Here is a 21,279-nt window from a genome sequence, read left to right as displayed (position 1 = left end):
TCTTTGAATATACATTTGGCTTAAAAGTCACAAATTATCACTTGCTGGCTCATTATTTTGTATCAGAAGAGAATATATTTCATTAATTGAATTTCTGCCTATTTTTCTGAGTAATTAAATGGTCTATAACCCCACTGTTGCCTAGCAATGCTGACACAGTACCACAGTAAGCACACTGCTGCTTAGTAAAAAAATTTAGAAGACTGTTCAGAAGGCAGTGGCAATGACAAGCTTGTACACAGCTGCGAGTGAAGGTTGTTTAGGACTGTTTTCAGAAATTATCTTGGTGCCCTTTGGCCCGGGAACATTCGTCAGTGAACGAACACAAGTATCTAACACTTGAGCCACCAGCTTTGTGAGGAGTGGTGAGGATGCTGAAAGCAATGAGGACACTGAGGTTTAGAGCAATGTCAGCTTTGTGTCCCTGGCATTCACCGCTTAGGATGGCAATGATGCAATCCAGTGACACGGTGTGAGGTGCAAGCTTGCCAAAGGGAATGTGTGATCTGCTGAGATCATTGCTGAAACCAGCTGACTGCCACGCACTGACCTCTACCACAGCAATTCAAATTACATGGCAAATGAGGATTTCAAGATGCTGTGGTCTTGGATATAATTGCATCTGAGATGATACAAGGGTGAGAAGGCTTCATCTACCAGTGGCAAAAGGTCTGCTGGCAATTCATTATCTCTGTACCAGGTTTATAGTGCTGGCATGTTAGGGCTTTGTGCAAAAAGAGGCTTGTAAGAAAAACTGCTGTGAAGGTGTGAAAAATATAAAGTCTAGTTATTGAAGGTGTGATGAGCATATGAGAACAGATTAATGAGCAGCATATTTAGTGTCTAAATCACTAATAAAAGTTTGCACTAAGTACTTGTGTCTCTGGAGAGTATCGAGCAATCCTTTGTCATAATTTGTAGGTTTGCTGCATTTTCCCTTCAAGCTGTCTGATCACCAGCACAAAGTACATTATTTACTTGGTAGCCCTAGGTAAAGTCTGCAGGACAAACCCTCGAGATACGTGTGTGCATACAGAGAGAGCCTGGTCCTTTGCAGAGATGGGATAAGAAACACCCTCTGGAGCAGGCAGCAGAGGACTGAAGCATGCTCTGAGAAAAGTTAGTCTGGTACTTTTAGGATTGCAAAGACAAGAGATATTCCTAAAACCTGAGGAGGACATGAGGGCATTGAGTGGGAGATTGTTTCTATAATTAAAGGGCATTGAGAAATCTGACTACATTTGGCCCACACAGGCAGCTGGGTGCATTGGCTTTGGCACACACCAGAGTGTTGTGTTGTGTTCAGGGGCACGTGCTTGGAGGCTCATGCTGAGCCCTCCACAATTCTGAAATTCAGCACAGGGAGCTCTGAAAACATACTGCTGGGGGAGAGGAGCTGAGGCTGCCAGCACAAAAAAAGCTGTGAAGTTTAAGCCTCATTTAAAAGCCTCTGCAGTCACCTGAAAAACCTCACTCAGCGGCTCTCAAGGGAAAGACAATTCTCAGTTGTCTTTAAAGCTCCTGAAGTACTTAAGGCTATAGATATATTTGTAGGTAATGACACACGGTGGGTACAGACCTGTAGCATGAAAAAGACAGAGCTGATATCCACATTCTGTGTTTCTGGAGAGGGATCTGCTTCTGCTGCATAAACTTCGCCACGGTTCCTGAGCCTGAGCCCTGGCTGGTAGCTGCATGGTGTGGGATGCATGGAGGGCAACCCTGGAGAGTACTTTTGGGCTGAGCATCAGCCAAACAAAGGCTCATTTCCCTGTGGATCTCCATCACATGAGCCAGCGAAGTGGGGGCCACCCACGGGTTAAAAATCAAACCCCTGATGCAAACTAAAAAGCTGAGTGGGTATAAGGTGAAAGTGTGTTCCCTGGGACTGCCAAATTGCTCACCTGAGGGAAACCACGAGGATGCTGTCCCACCTCCCACACAGCTGCAGGATGCACCTCTAGAGCACTCTCCGACGCAGTGAAAAGAGATAGGAAGATGGTCGTGAGAAGAGGGAAAAGAGGAGGTGGCCGAGGTGCTGTCCCTTCTGCCTCCCTTTGCTCTTCAGAGCACTGAGATTGGCAGGGGGGAAGGCAGCCTCTGCGCCCTCCCCCTCCCGAGGAAAGCTGAGCCCTGATTTAGCACCTGCTTGGCAGATGCTCAGACCATCAAAAGCCGGAGGATGCCCTGAGGTGAAGCTCTATTGATGTGCAATACTTTGAACCAATATATATTTCATTACTGTAGAGAGAGAGAATATGAATCAATAATTCAGGGGTAAGGAAAGGGAAAGGGATCGGTCGGAACCACTGCTGGAGAATGCATTTCACTTTTTGAAACACTTTAAGTGTGTGGTTTTTTCAAAGACCACTTTAATTATATACCTACAGTCTTTTCAGTAAAGTCTTAAAGCCACTGTACTCATCAGAGGAGCAATCATTCCTTACCCCATCACCCTAATCAATGAACAATATTTAACATAATGTTTCAAACCACAGACTTCCTTCTGGAGATTGTCTCTGATCCAGCCTCTCTGGAGGCAGGGGAGGAGAGAAGAGAGAGAAAATGGGGCTGGGAAACGCTGGGAGAAAAAAGAGCAAAGCAGTATTAATTGAACAGCAGTCACAAGGAGGGAGGCAATGTAGTTACACTAATTCAATTCTGAACTGAGACTTGAAGAGGAAGATAAATGAAAGAAGAAAATGAGGAGATAAATGACTACTGATACAGAAAAAATAAGCCTGATTTTCCAGTGAAGCAAACCAGGTTGCTTTTTCTGAAGCACTGAGCTGAAACCTCAATTTCCAACTAGAAATATCTGGAAATTCTGTCATTTCAAAGGGCTTAGAAGAAACCTATTTTGCAAAACACACGCCTGTTTGTTTGGAAATACTGACCCAAACTGTTTATTTCTCAAACAAAATTTTTTAATTGTTGAAATAGCTTGTTTCCAAATGCATAAATTTCAAGTCAAAATCTTCTGATATGGGGATTAAAATATCTTTATCACCCTAAACTTTAGAGATGGTTTTTGAATGCATAAAATGGTGGTAGCAAGATGAAACACTTAAATATGTTTTTAAATGAAGCTGTTTCTTCATATTGCTTGATTTTGTCCTGAAAATTGCATGCAAAGTTTTCCTAACTTGTTTTCTCCCTTTGTGGTGATCTGTGCTAGAAGAGCAAAATGACACATTGCTTGAAGTGGCACGACATTGGACTGGTACACATTTTCTTCCATGGGCTGCAATGAAAATAATTATCTTATCCAAGTGAGAGAAGTTGGTTTTGAAGACAAAACTTAATATTACCTGTGTGTAAAACAGGAGTACCAGTTCTTTTGATTCATTTGTAAAACTTGCATCTCTCTGAGCACTCACATGTTCAATAAGAAACAGAACAAAGGCTGGAATATCTCTTCAGATTTTCTTGCAGGAATAAAAAAAGAGGAAAAAAGAAGAAATAGCCTGAGGTGTATTTTATTTGGCAAATATAAAAGTAAAGGCATAAGTAGGTTAACTTCAAGCTGACAAGGCACGGTTAGTCATTAATTAATTAAGTTTGCAAATCAACTCCTGACAGAATTTCCACTAACTTTAGCAGCATTTGGCTGCCACTCCAGGTGATTTCGCAGGAGACTTTTTAAAGTGAAATAACAGATAGAGGAGGTTTAGCGGTTCAGTATTTGTCACAGCTGTAATCAAGCTGACACACTTAGGCACTAATTATGGGGTGATTTCTGAGGCTTTCCCAGCTCCTCTAGCATACTGGGCTGAGTGAGTGGTCATGGCTCGACTGCCCCAGGACTGATACATCCCAAGGGTCCTACCTGCCTCTGTGGTTCTCCTGAAGTCATGTAATTGCTTCTTCCAATGCTTCTTCACTCAATTTCTTTGTAGATTCATTCACAGGACTCATCAACATCATGACAGACATCATTTGGCGCTACACTGGAGATTTCATGGCCCCTGATATCGTTTGCAGGGTCGTTCGCTACTTCCAGGTATAAAAACCTTGTGCTTGTGCCCCCATAGCAGTAAACTCTTACAAAAACGCTGTGTAGAATTTTTCCAGCAACACAAAGTGCTAAATGTTGAAAATGTTCATTTAAAGGTCAAACATGTTAAAGCATATTAAATATTTTAAATTTTGTGGACAGGATAAAGGAAAAATTACTGGGTGATATACAACGGGGGGAGGTCAGGGGTATTTTTCTTTTTTTTCTTTTTTCCCAGTAAGCTTTGAAACATTCCTAGTTCAGAGTTCTCACTGACATCACCTTCTTCAATAGCTGTGTCTCAACTGCTGTCTTGTTATACTTTCTGCCCCAGGTGGTCCTTCTCTATGCCTCAACTTACGTCCTCGTGTCACTGAGCATAGACCGGTACCATGCCATAGTTTACCCCATGAAGTTCTTGCAAGGAGGTAGGAGAATTTCAGTACCTTGTTATTGCTGCAGACATTATTGGATAATTTTTTAGTCCTCAAAATTCTAAACCTTGTTGCTCTGAATTATTCATTCCTGCTCTAGCTACATTTGAACTCTGTTGCAGTTTTCCAAAGGACGAAGTAGCTGTGGTCTCAAGATTTATTAAACTCCACTTAGCCCTCAGCAGTTTTATAAGTTTTGTGTTAGCAAAGAATGAAATGACATTTTAAAAAGTATAATGGTTTTCATTATATTCCAGCATTTTAGAAGGTTTTAATGGACAAAAAGCTATCCCTTGTTCCACTATACTGACTGTAGGAGCTGCAGCATCTATACTGTCTATTTATTCACATTAAAAAATAACTTGGATGGAGGGTGTACTGAGAATTCACACAATAATTTGATGTATCTTCAAAAGAGATAGCATATAGGTTTGGATGTCTATTGTTTCTTATCATTTCCTCCGTTTGTTTGGTTTCAGGTTTTTTTACAGCTCCCAGATATATCCTGGCCTCTTAACAGTACAGTTTAAACAAAATTATTTCTTCCCCACAGAGCCAAAGTGGGGCGTTAAGAATGTTGCACTGAGTGAAAAAACAGAAATTGCAGGTGGGGAGGAAGAAGAACAGTTACGAGAACCATGAGGTCTGGAGGAGGTGCTTTAATCAGATGCAAATATCATTCCTGTTTTGGAGTGCTGATGGCTTTTGCCAGACGGCTCTATTCAGGGGATCAGATTAATGGTCCTTCCTGGCCTTAAAAACCTGTGAGTCAATCACAGCTCAGACAGTGATGCAGCTTTGGCAGATGCTAAGGTCTGAAAGCTTCAAAAACTTGTGTGAAATTTAGCTTTGTATTCCCCAGCATGCAGATCAACTCTTTCAGAACAGGGCGATAGATATCAAGGTTTTCCCTGCAGGCTTTGGGAGGGGTGGCATTGCTCTAGAGCTCCTTCAGGAGGGCTCATCAACCAGGCAGGGTGGGTGGGGGCTCATAAACCTGCTGGCTAGGCTGGATGAGCTGTGGGACAGACCTGCTGGCATTTCTTCTTCATATATGGCCCAGGAAAAGCAGTGCTTGTTAAATTACTGCCTGGGTATAGTAAAGAATTTGATGGGTAATCTTTAAAAAGCACTTTGAAGTTGAAAAAGAACCCATGAAAAATCACTTCAAATCTTCGTAAAAGCCTTTTTTAAATCCCATTTCCTATACCTAGATCATAAAGGGTTTTTTGTTCAGTTTTTTTTTTTTTTTTAATCTGGAGAAAAGCAGATGTTGCCCCAGTTGAGGATAGCAAAATCATCAGTTGGGTGCAGCTCTGGTCAGGGAAAAAAGGTCACAAGCAGAGAGAACACTGACAAAACCCCTCTGCCTCTTGCAAGGTCTGGCTACACACTGATGCACGAGCAAAGGCCATGTTCAAAGAAAAAAATAAGAGAGCTGTAAATCCAAAAGAACGTTCTAGAGAGGTATATTTAACATAGCAACTTTCTGGAATGTATATAAAATAGTCACCTTTTGCACCCAGGTATTCTTGCAGAGGTGCTGTGTGGGATGCTTTTGAAATGCCCTCTTAGCTATTCTACAGATGGAGAACAAAGAGATTTACAAATCTTTGTCATTGGTGATGACACAGAGGAACTTCATGAATAGTTCTGAGTCAACCTGTGGCAAATTTCTTTGTAAAATGAAACACTCATCCCCCCAAAATCCTTCAATCAAGAAACAAAAGAGTTCTTTCTTCTTATTGATTTGAAAAATTATGTTTTCATATAGCCTTGAAGTATCATTTTTGAAAAAAAAAAAAAATCAAACATTCCACTTTGAAAATGTCAAACAATTTTTTAAAATTGTGGTTTAGTTAATAGCCTCAAGTCCTGTTAAAAAGCATTTGCAATGAGCTGTTCTTTGCATGGTTTTTAAGAAAACAAACTTCAACAGCTGAACATTTTATATTTTGCAAACACATAAATGACCAGAGAAAGTGCAGTATGGGAAAGAAATACGCCTTTTAATCCTAAAGCCTTTACTATGAGACACCTAATTCTACAACCAAAAAGGTATTAAGAAAAAAAATTAAAATAAAGATCAAAAAGAAAAGAAACTGAGAAGTTACAGCAGAAAATATTTTATGAGTACTTCATCACATTGGAGAGGTATATGCAAACAACATGCAAAGTAAACAACAGGTGGAAAAGAACTTCTGAAAAAATTACAAACCCCAAAATGTGCAAACTGATCCTTGTGTGGCTTTGGGCTGAAAACAGTGCTATCACCGAGATTCTGGAACAACTCTGCTCTCTCTGGATTTAAAACCTAATTTTAAGGTGGCACTCAGTTTATCAAAGGATTGCACAGCATTGACATTCCAGATGGCAGGAAGCAAAGTTCCTTCCAAGAGCTGACCCCTGTCCCATATTGCTGGGAGCAGAGAGATGCTCTCAAACCCCTCTGTTCTCACAGAGCAGGGGTGGTGGGAGCAGAGCAAAGGGGACAGTCACAAAGGAAACATCTTTTAGGAGAGTCAGAGCCAGAGCTCACAGCTGAGGCTCCCACTCCAACCCTGGCAGTTAGTCTTGGCCACCACAATTTGAAAAGCTCTAAAGGAAAATGCTCAGACTGGCTCAAAAGAATCTTGTATTTCAAAAGTTTGATTTCATTGATAACTGATACAGCTCTGGTTATGTGATTTGCTGGCATTTTGAGCATATTAGAGCAATAATTAAAAATGCAGCATAAAAAAAGCTCTGCTGGTGAGGCAGAAAATTAACATTATTCCAACAAAAAAATCTGCTTTCATATCAGTGCCCTGTAAAGCCCTTTAGACTAGCAAGGCCATATTCTACCAAATGCAAGGAACATTTAAAAATAAAAATAAATGAACATTGCAGGAAAAGTGTTATGAAACACAAAGAAATAACTCTGTTGCCCAACCCAAATTGCCCAGGTCTGTTCAATATACAGTACAAAAAAATAAGGTTTCTTTTCCAGCTCTGATCGTTTTTAGTTAGAAAAGCACTGAGGCTTTCATGATTGTAATTTAAGTAGTTAGCTCACATTTGAAATGTCCTTTCTGTGAGGAAATATTTTGTGAAATTTATCCTTTTGCTAAGTTTATTCTCTTATGCTTTGGGAAATTTCACAGTTCTCTTTTGCCTGTACAATATTTATAGCCTTAATCTAACCCTCTCACTTACGCAGATGTCATCAGAGTTCCCTTAAGCCCTAGATTAGCAAGACCATACTTTCCTGAACGTGGCTAGCATTTAAAAATGAGCAGGATAACTGAGTATTTGCAACTGATGTTTTATAAAGCATAAAATTGCTTTTTGAATGTTTCGCCCACATGCTTTTGTATTGCTCTTTGAGCTTCAAGGAGGAAAGACATTCTTCTTGATATGCATAATTTAAAGTGGTTTTCTATTTCACACACAACCTCGGGTATTTTTTAGGACAATAAAGTATTTGAACACCAAAGCTCCCAGATTAAAAAAAAAAGTATCTGTCCCCATATGTTCCTCTTGCAGTCTGGCTGAGGAGGAATAAGTGTCACTGATAATCATGGGTACTCCACAGATAAGCCCTTTCCCCCCACACTGTTCAGCTAGAGCTAACTGGATTTTAGCCAGAAAATGCAGGTTTTTTGAAAATTAAAGCCTTGGAACTTTCTGCTCCAACCCATTGATATTTACAAAATCTTGTGGGTGCCACCCGACATAATTTCATTTCCCACTTGCTTTTCCTCACTTGGCAGTGGCCAGAAATCAAGAGGATGCTGTAACCCAAACCTGCTGGAGGTTTTGAACTCCTGTTTTTCACCATGGAGTGCAGCAGGATCTCCCAGTTCCTCTATTTTGCAGTAGATAAAACAGGGCTGGGCACTTAAACACCGTCATCTGCACTGTCTTGTGATTAGCAGTCCACTCCTGGCATGGCTTGGGTTCATCAGCAGGAGTTAAATTTGATCCCCACACAGAGACCATCATACAGAGAAGGGCAGGAGGTGCCCAGGCTCTTCAGGCCCGTTTTTCTTTGGGTGAGTAAAGTTGCAGCTGGAGTTAAAGGCAGCTGGTTGTGCAATCTTGTTCTGACCCTGAACTGAGGCATTTTCTTTTTCCTCCTAGGAAATGTTTTGCAATCTTTCTCACTTCAAGGTGCATCACTAGGCATGCAGTAGGGCAGGTCTGAGGTCCTTCACATCCATAAGTGATGTTCTCTCGGTGGCATAGAGGTACCATTTGCATTTCATGTTCCTGACTCGCTGACCCTGATCAGTGCCTTTCTCATAGTGTTTCAGATTCAACAGGCCCTAAGCATCCTCAAATAAAACTTGCAAAACACAAGCTCCTAATGACATGACAATTTATCATGAGAAAGAGATTAAATCCTTTTTCTCCTTTGAAGTCTTTTCAGCACCAGCCAGCTGCAACCTAAAATTCCCTTTCTTCACAGAATTTGCTCCTCCTCCCTGCCTTTCTGTCAATAGGGCTGCAAGGGTTCACTCTCTCCAGCAACCCCACTGACACTGTCTGTTTGACTCTGTTACACAGAAAGGCAGGCAAAAGTGCTTATTGGAGTGGCCTGGAGCCTCTCCTTCCTGTTTTCCATACCCACTCTGATTATTTTTGGGAAACGGCAGCTCTCCAATGGGGAAGTGCAGTGCTGGGCTCTCTGGCCTGATGACTCCTACTGGATCCCCTACATGACAGTTGTGGCTTTCCTGGTGTATTTCATTCCTCTGATCATTATCAGGTAAGTCCAAAGCCCAGTCAGCAAATGTGTGGTGAATGCTGTCAAGTGTGCAATCAGCTTAATGCTTTAATTTCTAGTCATTCATTACAATTTCATTTCCATACCTGCTGCATAGCTGTTTTGGTTTTTATCACATAATACACGGGTCATTGTACTTGCCCTGAGTGTTCTCTGTGTGGTATTAACAGCCAGAAACATTTTCTTTGAAAAAAGGAAAGAATCTCTAAGTGTGTCCACTTATCTCCGCAGCTTCAGGCTTGAAAGATACCTTTATAAACCCAGTATGAATATTTATCCATTATTACAAAAGATAATTTTAATAGAAGAACAGGAAACCACACTTAGCACTAATTAAACTAAAATTAACTTGAAGTGCTCTCAAGCTTCACGGTACTCGACAAGGGTTCCTTCACCAGGATTGGAAAGAAATCTCCAAGCTCTGAAGTTGCCAACTACTCCTAAAATATGAACAAATGTACTTCTTCCTGTTTTGTAGTAGGAAACCTAAGCTGCAGATATTTGAGACTGATTTGCCTCAAATCACAAAGACGACCTGCAGAAACTGTATTAAACTGAGGTCAATCAATATTGCAGACTTAGTGATCAGCCTCCCTCTAGAGCACTGCTGTTAGCTGCTGTGAAACAGAAGGTAGCTAGCCATGAGGAGCCACCAATGCAAAAGAGCAGTCAAAATCAGATGTGGAAGGGGAGTGAGGTTTCCCAACTGCCTCAAAATGCTGCCAGAACTGTCAGTGACAGTTCTCAGAGCCATTACATTTCTTTCTTTCACTAGCCAGGTTACAATCGTATTTCTTGCCATCTCTTCTTGTCAGCAGTAAGAAAGACTTGCTGGGACTCCTTTTTTCCCCCCATAATTTGATGTGGCTTGGACACTGAGAGAAGAACTGTTTTTGCAATGTCCCTTGGATTTATCTCTTGGTCCAGCTGCTTTTCCAACAAGTGATGAGCCATGAGTCTCCCTTAGCTTCCTGTTCATCAGCACGCTGGGTGAGAATGAGGTGCTCAGAGGCTGATCTCTTCTAGATGATGACAGGAGTGACTACATAACCTTGAAGATTATTACAGTTTTATCACAGAGATTAAGCTCTGCAGCTTCTAATGGCAACAAGTTTATCTCTGATAGAATCAAAACCATGTGGTTCTTGAACTCATCTAACTGACTTTTTGATACGGATTCAAAATGGACCAGTGTGGCTCCCTAGAGAGATGGGATGATTTTTTACACATTGCTCATAACATGTCACTTCACTAAACCTTCCCATTTTTGTGCCAGATTGCATAGATATAATTTTTTAAAAATCAAGAAAGTTCTCCTTAAAGAAAAGGATGAAAAGACAGGAAAAACCACTCCCAAGTTATCCTTCCTTGGTGGGATAATTTCTCTGCATGTTTTCCTGTCTCTGAAATCCAGCCCAGTTTTCAATATAGGAAAAAAAATATCCTTGGGAATATGTAAATATGTGGGTAGATCTGCAGCCCAGCAGTAGCAGCAAAAACAATAAACATACAGTACACAGACAAAAAGCAATTTAACAGTGAAAAGAAATGGCACTAGAAAATTTTGAGGCTGGCTGTTACTGTGAAAGGGGCTCTTTTATGAGCTTCCTCAAATAGGCAGCAGTTGGAAAATTCTAGCCAGCATCTTAAGTGTTTCAGGAAAAAAACCCCACGGCCTGCCCAGTTACCAGTCATCCCACAGGTGTGTGAAACATCTCTTTCACACTCTAACATACACATAGATTTGCATGGTTTCTGTTACAGACCAGCCACTCCTTTTACACGCCATCTATACTTGTTTGGCAAGAAAAGGCAAGCTACAGAGCAATAAATATTTCAGAGCTGTTGACATTATGCTCCCCTCCTCCCTGCCAAAGACAGATATTCAAACCAGATCAGCTCTGTGACTTGCTTTCAGTAAATCCCCAGAAGCAAGAAGGTGATGAAGACATGAGGGGAAAGAGAAAGGCAGTGAAATTGGCATTTCATGAGATTGCCCTGACATCTAAGACGTGAATAAAACATCCTAAATTTTTTGTGGCTTTAACCTTAAGCAACATTCACACAAGAAGTTTATGGCAGGACAGGAGCTAAAACCACTGGTTTTGGAGCCAGGGGCAGCGCAGTGTCCATCACCTGCCCAGAAACATTCCTGGTTTCAGTGTTTATTAACATGAATGCTCCTGTGTCCTTGCCAGGAGAAGTCCGATTTTTGACAGGTCCAAAGTGGTGTCTGGCATTGGAAGGAAGGAAAGGGAGTGGTGCAGGGAAGGATTTATTTTGTGCTTATTTATTTCTAGTTGTCAGTGATACTATTTTCTTCAGAACAGAGAGGATTGTCTGAAACCACAGAAAAAGAGGATTAACATCAGGGCAAGGTCAGCAGAGACATTATGAAAAAATGCCATGCAATTTGGAAGGAAATGGCTCTTTTTTAGAACACTTTTTTAAATCTCAAGCATAAAAGTGAAGGTTGCAGCTTCCCAGCTGATGTATCTGTAAAACATCTGGCAACATAGCCTGAAGGTGTGACATCTATTCCTCTAAAAATCATTGGCAGTCCAGGAGTTTAAAGCTATTCCAGCCGATGTGGCTGCAGCATACAAATACTCTGGTAAGCAGTTTGTGGCTCAAGAATAGCAGGAATGGCTGTTAATACCCCCAGGGACTCAGTTTCTCTGTAAAAGTTTTGTTCCACCCAATACGTTCAGATGCACAGGAGGTTTGATGATAAATGAGATGTTGTTTCATAAGAGTGAGAGAGGTCCCATATGTTCCAGTTGTGTGTTACTCTGACAAGACATTATTTATAAAATGAAAGGTGTTATTTAATAAATTTAGGAAGGCACTTTTTTAAATTTAATGACCTTTAGCCCAAGATGTTATTTTTAAAAGGCCACAACATAAAAATGGAGAGAAGATCCATAAATGTGTAACTGAAAGGTCAAGGATCAGTAGAAGAAGCCATGAATACATATAAGCCAGAAGCTAAGTCATACACCACACTTAGTGAGGAAGCAAGGCAGGGTGCATACAGAGAAAAAAAAATAAAACCTTTTCTGCAGGAATTCATATTATTTTTACAGCTACCTTATTTTCTCTGCCGAAGCATTCTGATTTAGCTGCGTGGCAGGTGTCTGATGCAATGTGGGACACTGGCTGCCAGAGTTAATTCTTAATTAGTTCTGCTGCCTGAATCTGCTGAAAACCTAACCTCTAGAGCAAAGCAGTTCACTGATGACAGCACTTTTTCTGGTGCTGTTCATCTGAAGTGCATACAAAGGATAAAATCTTACTTTTCAGGTGCAGGACTTAATTCCACACTAGATATGCTGCTTTGGCTGAGCTGTTTTCACTTGTTACAGTTCAGACACCATCATCTTTTAAGCTTCTCTCATCCAGCCCTCAGCTCTCTCTGTAGAGCTGATCTCACGTGTTCCTGACAGCCTTCAACTAACTCACAGGAGTTGTGTTATTCATAACTCTGCAGCCCATGGAATGAATTATTTAGCTGATAACCTTATGCTCACCATGGAAAACCCTTCCACTGACAAGCTAAACCCCCAGGTGTGGTGTGAGCAAACTCTACAGATTCCAAGCCAAAACATGAACCAGAAGAACACAGCATTCTCTCCCCCTTACCCTCTGTTTTTTAAAAAATGTATATATAGAAAGGAAATTTATGAAGAAAACTGCAACAGCCTGAACGACCTTAATACTTCTGAGGTTTATTCCTACCCCTTCTTCTCAACTAGAGAATCAGCAATCAGTTATCAAAGAGCTTGTGGTTTTCCAGCAAGTTTTTCTTATCTGATTATAATACCAATGAACAAGACCTGAATATTGAAAAGAAAATAAAAAACTATGATTGGTATTTTTACCCCAAGTGTGTGGATATCTTTGAGAGCTGAAAAAAGTGGAGAATATTTGTTTTTTTCATATTAAAACTACCCTTGTCCCCATTGTCTCAGCGTTCTACAAGAAGAACCACAGATCCTGAGTCAGGCATTTCTATACAGTGCTTAAAAATTTGGCCTGTTCCCTCTTATTTACATTATTCTATCGCTTCTTCTGCAGTTGATATTATCAACCTATGAAACCACAGAAGATTCAAAAAAAGTAATTAGGGAACCTGCAGTAATTAGCTCTCTCCTCTTCTGGGACAAGCGTCATCAGCTATAACCAAAGCCTTTTCTCCTATTCTGAAGTGCACCAAGCAAAGCTGAAATGGTATCTGTGATTGTTGAAAACCTCTGAGGCACTGTTGAACAGAGGTTAAATATGGCTCAAATCAAGATTACACACTGCTCTCCTGCAAATATTTGCACCTGGGCCCCTCAGAACCTGTGATGGGGAGACAGAAGAGCTACTGTGTTTCTATTCTGCATTGCTACCCTGTGCCAAAACATAATTATGTTCTGGCACTTGAGTATCCAGAAATTCAATTTTTTTATCTGTTATTCATGATTGCTAAATATATTTTTTTATATTTTAATATTATAAATATAATACATAGACATTTACCTAATTGCAAACTCATGTTTTAAAAAAAACCTTGCTAAAGCTCCTCTTGAAGCACAGAGGAAAAAGATATCCATCTGCTGTTTAAAATCTGAACTCCAAAGAGAACATTTGCTTTGGAGCAGCTGAAAAATAATTAGAAGAGAGAAAAAAATACCAAAATCAGCTAAAAGGAAAAATATGGAATTAAACCCAAGGCATTGTAATGAAATAAAAAATAGATTAAATCAAAGGTATTTCTCTGAATTAAATCAAATAAAAGGACTGGAAATGCCATTAATAAAAATACCGAAGGTCATTTGTTGAACTTGATTCAGTGAGGCCATTCTCTTTTGCCTGCAATTTCCATTTCTAAATAAAAACCCTGGATCTTGCACACACGTTGTAGCGTCTGCCCATCTCTTCCCTTACCCATTACATGTGGCTGCAATGGTTTGTTCAGATGAGGTTACTTTTCTCTTCAGACAAATAGTGCTGTAAATTAGCTGCCATAAAACAAAGCAGCCACATCACTTTGCACAAATAAAGTACAAGGAACAATAGGCAATACTGGATGATAAATAGAAGTAATTAACAGAGAGCTTAAGTGCACTTTTGCCATGGTAAAGGCTCATTTTACTAGAAAATACTGAGGCTGTGAGGGACGCCCTCATAGTGCAATCATTTATTTCCAAAAATTCTGCATTTAAAGAGTAGGCAGATCAATAACACTTATGATTGTTAATATGAGTACAGAGCTTTACCAGAAGACATTTTATTAAAAAAAAAGTGGTCTATGAATTAAAAATACAGATGGGGTGTGATTATTCACAGTTGCATTTGTATGAGTAACCATAAGTTACCTATTTACATGGATAAAAATGCTGTAATTACCAATGAGGCATATTAAACAACACCACTAACTAATAGCAGGCTATGATGAACATGCCTCTTAATCCTTTAAAATTTGGATCAAGCTAAATTGCTTTTGGAGATGCAAAGAATTTAATTTCTGAGATACACCCATACTGTGAGCCATATTTTTGTATTTTTCTCCCACCTCTCAAGATATGCATTTTATCAGGGTTAGAAAAATCAACACATTTTCAAATCAACAGCATGTCCTTTCTGTCCTGTGGTCTTCAAAGCCTGAGCAGCTACATTTCGGAATAGCTGGGATGAATTTTTCATCCAGGTTTGACTTTTCCACCTTAGTACCCTTTCATTAGTCTCTCACCTACAGCCTGGGCTGGAAGATCAGTGTGCTGTGCACTTACAGACACAAAGGAGCCTGACAACACCCGGACCTCGAGAGCTGCACATCGCATCTCCCAGTGCTTTCAGCGGAGACAAGGGCAAGCAGCATGGAGGCATGTTACAGGGGTTAAAAAAATAACTTTGTGGCAATGTGTACCACACGCTTTTACATCTTGGCAGTGGAGGCTGAGCAGTTCAGAGTCCAGAGGAAGGGAACAGAAATGAGGATATGGTTGGAATGGTGCAGACTATTTCCAAACACTCCTCTGAATACCAATTGTCATCTGTTACCTGCTACTCTTTGCTCATCTGCTACTTCATTTTTTGAGTGAGAATTCTTTGAGGTTTGACCAACCTCTGGGTCCTCCTCCAGCCACCATTTACAAGAAAAAAAGGAGCTAATGTATTCTAAAAAAACCTGATTTTCCCTCATAAGAAAAATACTTCTCTTCCATAAGAGCCCTCTTTTTACTTCCATTGCTTTGAAACACACATGCAGTTGCCTGTTATGGTCCTATGCTTTAGGTAACTTATTTCTGGAAAGTCCAGTTTCTCAGCTCCATGTCAACATTGCTGGGGAAAAAAAAAAATAAAGAAAAAGGGTCAGGCACTACTACAAACTGGAGTCCCAGAGAGATCAAATTATAAATGTGGCAGGCACAAGAGCTGCTCAGAAGTCTGCCTAGCATGTAAACTTTCCTGACACCCACCCTGAGGAGCTTTACACCACCTCTGGTCCACTCTTGATAAGGAAGGCTCCATTGACTTCAGCTGCAGAGAAAGGAAAGATGAACAGAAGCAAAAATTCTGACACAGATCCGCTACATTGGCAGCACTTTATTAAGCTGCTGGATGAAAACAAGAATTCAACTTTCCCCTGGAGTTCTAAAAATTAAGGATTCTAATGAACCAGCATGTAATCTCATAGGTGAAATGCCAATGAGAACACAGATGATGTAACTGTATCTGGCAAAAGAAGTGCCCCTACCAGACTGCAGCCAAGAGGGCAGAAATTCTGGGGTTAAGGCAAAGCAAGAGAGAAGCCTGGCTTCATAATTCGATCCTTATGGCATTTGGCCGAAAGTGAGGATATTCTGACTACGGAGTTGGACTCCTTTGTCCTGATACTTAAGAAACTCTGAATGTTTCCTGCTGGACAAAGGAAAATCTGTATCAGAAAGGAGATTGTCTAAGCTGCAAATAAAGAGGTCAGGCTAGGAAAAAAATAGAAACAGGACTTTTAAGAGAGAACTGGTAAAATTTTTGAGATGACAACAATTATCATTATAATACAGTCTGATTCATTGGAACAATCAATGGAGAAGCGTACGTGAAATTTCCACCATTGTCTGTAAGAATTACAAAGAAACTCTCGAGTTTTAAGTGTATGAGCTGTTAAATAAACAGGCTCTTGAAAAACCAGGAGATAAAAGGAAAATGTTCAAATCAGCTGGGAGCCAAGCTGAACTTTTGAAGGGATTAAGGAGAGCAAGCTGTAGTCCATGGCAGATGTGAGCAAACCCCTCACTGGGCAAGGATGCTACTGCTCCGCTGCACAGCCCAGACTGCACCTTGAATTTACAGCTCTCACCTACTGAGCCTGGAAACCAGATGGCTGAAACCTCCACAGAAAGGGAAACTTCCAAACATTCATAGGTTTTTTTTGAGCACAAATTCTGCCTTTGCAAGCATGTCTAGCAATTGAGGGTGCTGTAGGAAAGACTCACATATCAGTCTGAAAGGACTGATAAGTATAATGCCTTTTCTGATAACAAAAATAAGCCATGTAACAGTAAGACACATTTTTGCCTCTATAAAACACTCTGAAATTATGTCCTTTGTTGCACCTTTTTCACATAAGGACCGCTAAGGTTTATGACAATTAACATCCTCAAGCAGGACATGGGTTTAAACAGCTCTTCATCTTGAAGGAATTATTTTAATCTGTTCTATATTAAATCAGTAGAAGTCCAGACTGGCTATTGCACAGGGAAAGTCCATAACTATCCAAGGTCACTGTGTGCTAGGGCAATTTTATCCTTCCTATTGAAAGTACAAACCTCTCTAAATATGCAAATTGTGGTTGGTCTGGTCTTGAATCTAACTCTTCCCATTTATCTGACACTTCAGTTCTCCTTGCTTTCCACCAGTGGACCCTGAGACCCAAAAGTAAGCACTGATGTATTTTTTTGCATTTCTCATGGATCTTGGCCTTATCAAATTCCTCGGGGCAAAATTTTATTCACCAGCTTCATACCCAAAAAGTAACAGCAAAATTGAAGTGTACATACAGCCAAACCAGGTCCCTCCCTTGCTTCCGTCATCAGAACTAGGGCTCCAGGGCTGATACTCAGATGGATTTGGTGTTGGCTGGCTCAAAATCACCAAATGAGCTCTTGTCTGAAAGATTTTTGGTCGAATCACTGCATTTCTCTGAGCCTCAGATTTGACATCTACAGAGCCAGGACAACCATAAGGAATTCCATGGTGAAAAGATCTCCTTCTGAAAAGTACTGTGGAAGAGTCATATCATTCTTCTTATTATTATTGTCATTTTCTATTATTATTCCTAAGCAGTCCCACCACCTCTGTGAACTCCTTACTCATAGAGAAGTATATTCTTAGAGCACAAATGGCTGGGATGTCTGTTAAATTTATTTTGCCTAATACCAGCAACTTTTCCCCTTCTGCAGTGTCATATACTCAATTGTGATTCGAACCATCTGGATGAAGAGCAAAGCTCAGGCTGTCATCTTATCCAGCTGTCCTGGTGAGTCTCAGCATACCTGTGACTCCAGCTTTGTGATTCAATTCCAGCTGATCCTCACAAATCTGGGAGTGTTTGGACATGCACATGTCCTGTTGGGCCCCCATCACTGCAGTGGGAACGGGGTTTCTGTATTTGTCCATTCAAAACTCATTTCTACATTATTTACCTTCTTTACTTTGACTCTAAATTCTCTTCAGAGGCATAATAGGAAACATCTTTGAGAAAATGAATAAAAAGTAAAAACTACTTATTCTAGAAGTTAGAATTCCTATTCCTAGGACTTTGTCCATTTCCAGAATAGTTTTTCCCTAGCATATACTCAGCAACACTTTTTCTGTGTCTTCACATGTCCTTGCAAGTCTAAATTTTGCTCAGGATCAGAAATTCCTGGCCACAGAAAGCTATAAAATGATTGGAGTATTCCATCCCAAGACTACACATGCCTCAAGGCTTTAGGGAGATCTACTCTGCTTACTTTTTCCCATTTATTTGGGTGGCTCAGGTTTTGACTGAGCAGACTTGCAAGCATCCAAATTTCAGGAACTACTGAGGTCCTAAGTGACAGCAGGGAAGGATGAGATTGTGTATTCCTGTCCTGCCTGTCAAGGTACACACTGACACATCCACACACCAGTTCTATTCCTTCACTAGCTGAACTGTTCTTTTCCCAGGTGGCAAAACCTCCCGTGGCTACACCAGTCGTGGGTTCATATCCAGGGCGAAGGTGAAGGCGATCAAGTACAGCATTGTAATTATCCTTGGTAAGTGAAAAGGCCCAGAGCTGGTAGCTAGGGAGGATGCTGACATTAGGAAGTTGCTTTTCCTCAGCAACCTCTATCATCAGCAGACAAAGTAGATGGCTTGGAGAAGGAGCTTTACTCAGACACCTGACTTGCCTTCTGGTCTTGTCCTTCCCCTCTTTTCTGGCTGATAGGTTTCTATTTTAGGTATCTGACATAACCCTTGAATTAAATTAGATGCACAGCCCCTTGTGTGCATAAAGAAAGGAAAAAGATAATGTCTAAAAGGAACAAAGGAAGAGGTCATCTCTTTCCTATCCAGACTGCCAAAGGATTTGGCAACTGAGTTGTCTTTTAGGCTTAGAGATGCTGTGTGGCCTGTGAGCTGCTGGGGTGGAGCAAAGGAAAGAAGAAAGGTGAGATGTGCAGCAATTGTATTTAATGTCACAGGTGTGTTGCCTGCCAAGATGGAAAGAATGAGCTCTCCTTTCCCAACTGGGCAGCAGATGACTTAGTGCAGGTGTTCTCTGTCTCCCAGGGAAATTACATTATTCTGATGCAATTAGGAGGCTGATATTCTATCTCAATAAATAAAGGCAGCATCACACAGAGCTTGTGATTAGCTGCCAGAGACATGCAGGAAAGGAACTAAAGCTGTTTACTCCCAAGGGCTGACAGTCATCCCTTCACACTGAAAAAGAGATTGCTTCTCTTTCCAACACTGTGCAAAAATTCAGATTGGAGAATATTGTGATAGCAGCCACTTGAGTAGCTCAGCTCACTGTCTAGTGGCAGCATCTGCAGACATGAGAGAGGCCAGGGTGATTCATACTTTTCATAAACCCAAGAACAGCTTCTCTGTGTCTGAACTTTTCTGCGTGGCAAAGAGAGAAAGCTTTGGCAGACACAACTACTATTGCAAGGCCATCCTATGTTGAGAGCTCACATGGATGCTCAAGTATTTCAGCAGACCTTGATAATATTAGGCACCCAGCATCTCTTGATGTGCAAACAGATTGACAACTAATATCCATGGATTTTTTTAAAGCCAGTTCTGCATAGTGAGTGCTATGATCCACACTCTGGCACTGTGTATTGCTATTTTGCATACATCTATGCATAGACACCTCCGTTTTGGTTGTTCCAAAAAACAGGAAGGGAGCTTACCTCTTCCTTGCACTTTTAGTGAGCACTCAGCTAACTGCCAGTAAAGAAATTCTGATTGATGAGATAAGAAAACAGGCACAGGGTTACTCTGCTGTCTCATCTGAGTCAGGATCCTTTGTCTGATTTCACAGTTACCTGCATGTTTGCAACCCAGGTACTTATAGCTTAGTTGAACTGCCTGTCCCATCATTTCTATGCAAATCCTGAATCAAAAGCCTTTGTGAGTAGAGGCGGCATAGAAATTTGTGAGACACAGATTCCCTATGCCTGAAAAAAAAGCTAGATCCATGGCTAACCCTTTTTCCCTGTCACTCTGAACAAAAACAGAGGCTATGAGCAGCACAGTCCTCTCTTCCCTTCCTCAAATTCATCTCTCAAACGGCACGACAGGAAGTCAGGGGAATCTTCCTGCACACTCCATGTACACAGCGTTTCCATCCAGCATGCCGAGTGACATGTTGGTTTGTCATAATGCAGTGTGAAAGAGTGTCATTCCTTGCTCCTGGGTGTCTGAGAACCTTATTTTAATAGGTGGCTGTGACAGGCAGCGCTGTCACGGAGCAGCACTTTGGCTGTGTGTACATTTAGATTGGCTGCTCACTCCAGGGACCATTAAAAGAGTACTTCACTATAACTGATGATGCTTTAACTGGCTACCTATTTACCCTTTATGTGTTCTGTAGTGTTCAGAAGTGTCTCAATATGTCTAGAGGGAGCACTCCAAACACTTAGAGAAACACACGTAATATATTTTATAGGCATTAAAATAAAAATAAAGACAAATAAAAGCCCAATCTAATAAGTATTCTCTTAAATAAGTTCCTGAATGGGGAGAGGATTTTTTTTGCATGAACAAATATTTATGTGTTATGACAGTTGCTCCATGAGTGTGTAATTACCTCCCTAAATTGCTAAACTATCCAGTGTCAAGCTCTTCCTCTCTCTGTCTCATCTGCAGCATTTATTCTCTGTTGGAGCCCTTACTTTCTGTTTGATATCCTGGACAACTTCAACATACTGCCTGAGACCAAAGAGCGCTTCTATGCATCCGTGATTATTCAGAACCTGCCAGCCTTGAACAGCGCCGTCAACCCCCTCATCTACTGCTTCTTCAGCAACAGCCTCTGCCCCCCTTCTGAGTATTGCTCCTTTACTGTCACTCTGACTACCCCTAAGAAGGGAGGGAACACATAAACACAGTCCCTAAACTCGTTAACTATTTTTGACTCCTTCAATTCTGACCATTCTTTATATTTTTTGTAGGGAAAGAAGAACTCAAAGGCTGGGGGGGACTTTCCGGGAAAGGAGCGATGGAGGGCAGGAGATGCAGGTCCTGTCGAAACCAGAATACATCTAGCACAGAAAATGTTCTGAAAAGCCACCCTGGCACCTGTACCGAGGAAAACAGAGGTCCCCCACAAGCCCTGTGCACGGTGAAGTGGATGGACACTGCCTGGCAAGAGCCTGCACCTTGTGTCCTGTGCACCTTACGGCACACGTGTTTTGGGTGGGCACTGCAGCCTCACCAATTGCACACTGCCAGTGCCAAGCTCAGTATGGGAGGTTTGCATGCCTCTGTTGTGAGGTTTCATCTTGATCCTCTGTTTAAAGCAAGCTGTAATCCATGTGCTCCAAACAGAAAAAAA

The 21,279-nt window shown here is 41.0% G+C and overlaps 1 protein-coding gene across 1 annotated transcript in view; it reads left to right on the top strand.

Annotated features, from left to right (window-relative positions):
• NPSR1 (neuropeptide S receptor 1) overlaps positions 1 to 20,990 on the top strand; it is a gene marked incomplete at both ends in the record, with an annotated part of 55,458 nt that extends 34,468 nt beyond the window's left edge. The window contains 7 exons of the mRNA XM_084210221.1: positions 3,900 to 4,003; positions 4,332 to 4,425; positions 8,980 to 9,181; positions 17,650 to 17,726; positions 18,398 to 18,487; positions 20,592 to 20,772; positions 20,897 to 20,990. Coding sequence (XP_084066347.1) covers positions 3,900 to 4,003; positions 4,332 to 4,425; positions 8,980 to 9,181; positions 17,650 to 17,726; positions 18,398 to 18,487; positions 20,592 to 20,772; positions 20,897 to 20,990 — 842 coding nt within the window. The remainder of the gene's footprint in view (positions 1 to 3,899; positions 4,004 to 4,331; positions 4,426 to 8,979; positions 9,182 to 17,649; positions 17,727 to 18,397; positions 18,488 to 20,591; positions 20,773 to 20,896) is intronic.
• Positions 20,991 to 21,279: the final 289 nt, after the last annotated feature.

Source organism: Fringilla coelebs (assembly GCF_963513975.1).
Source record: "Fringilla coelebs genome assembly, chromosome: 1".
Taxonomy (NCBI): Eukaryota; Metazoa; Chordata; class Aves; order Passeriformes; family Fringillidae; genus Fringilla; species Fringilla coelebs.
This window is presented reverse-complemented; position numbering and strand designations above follow the sequence as displayed.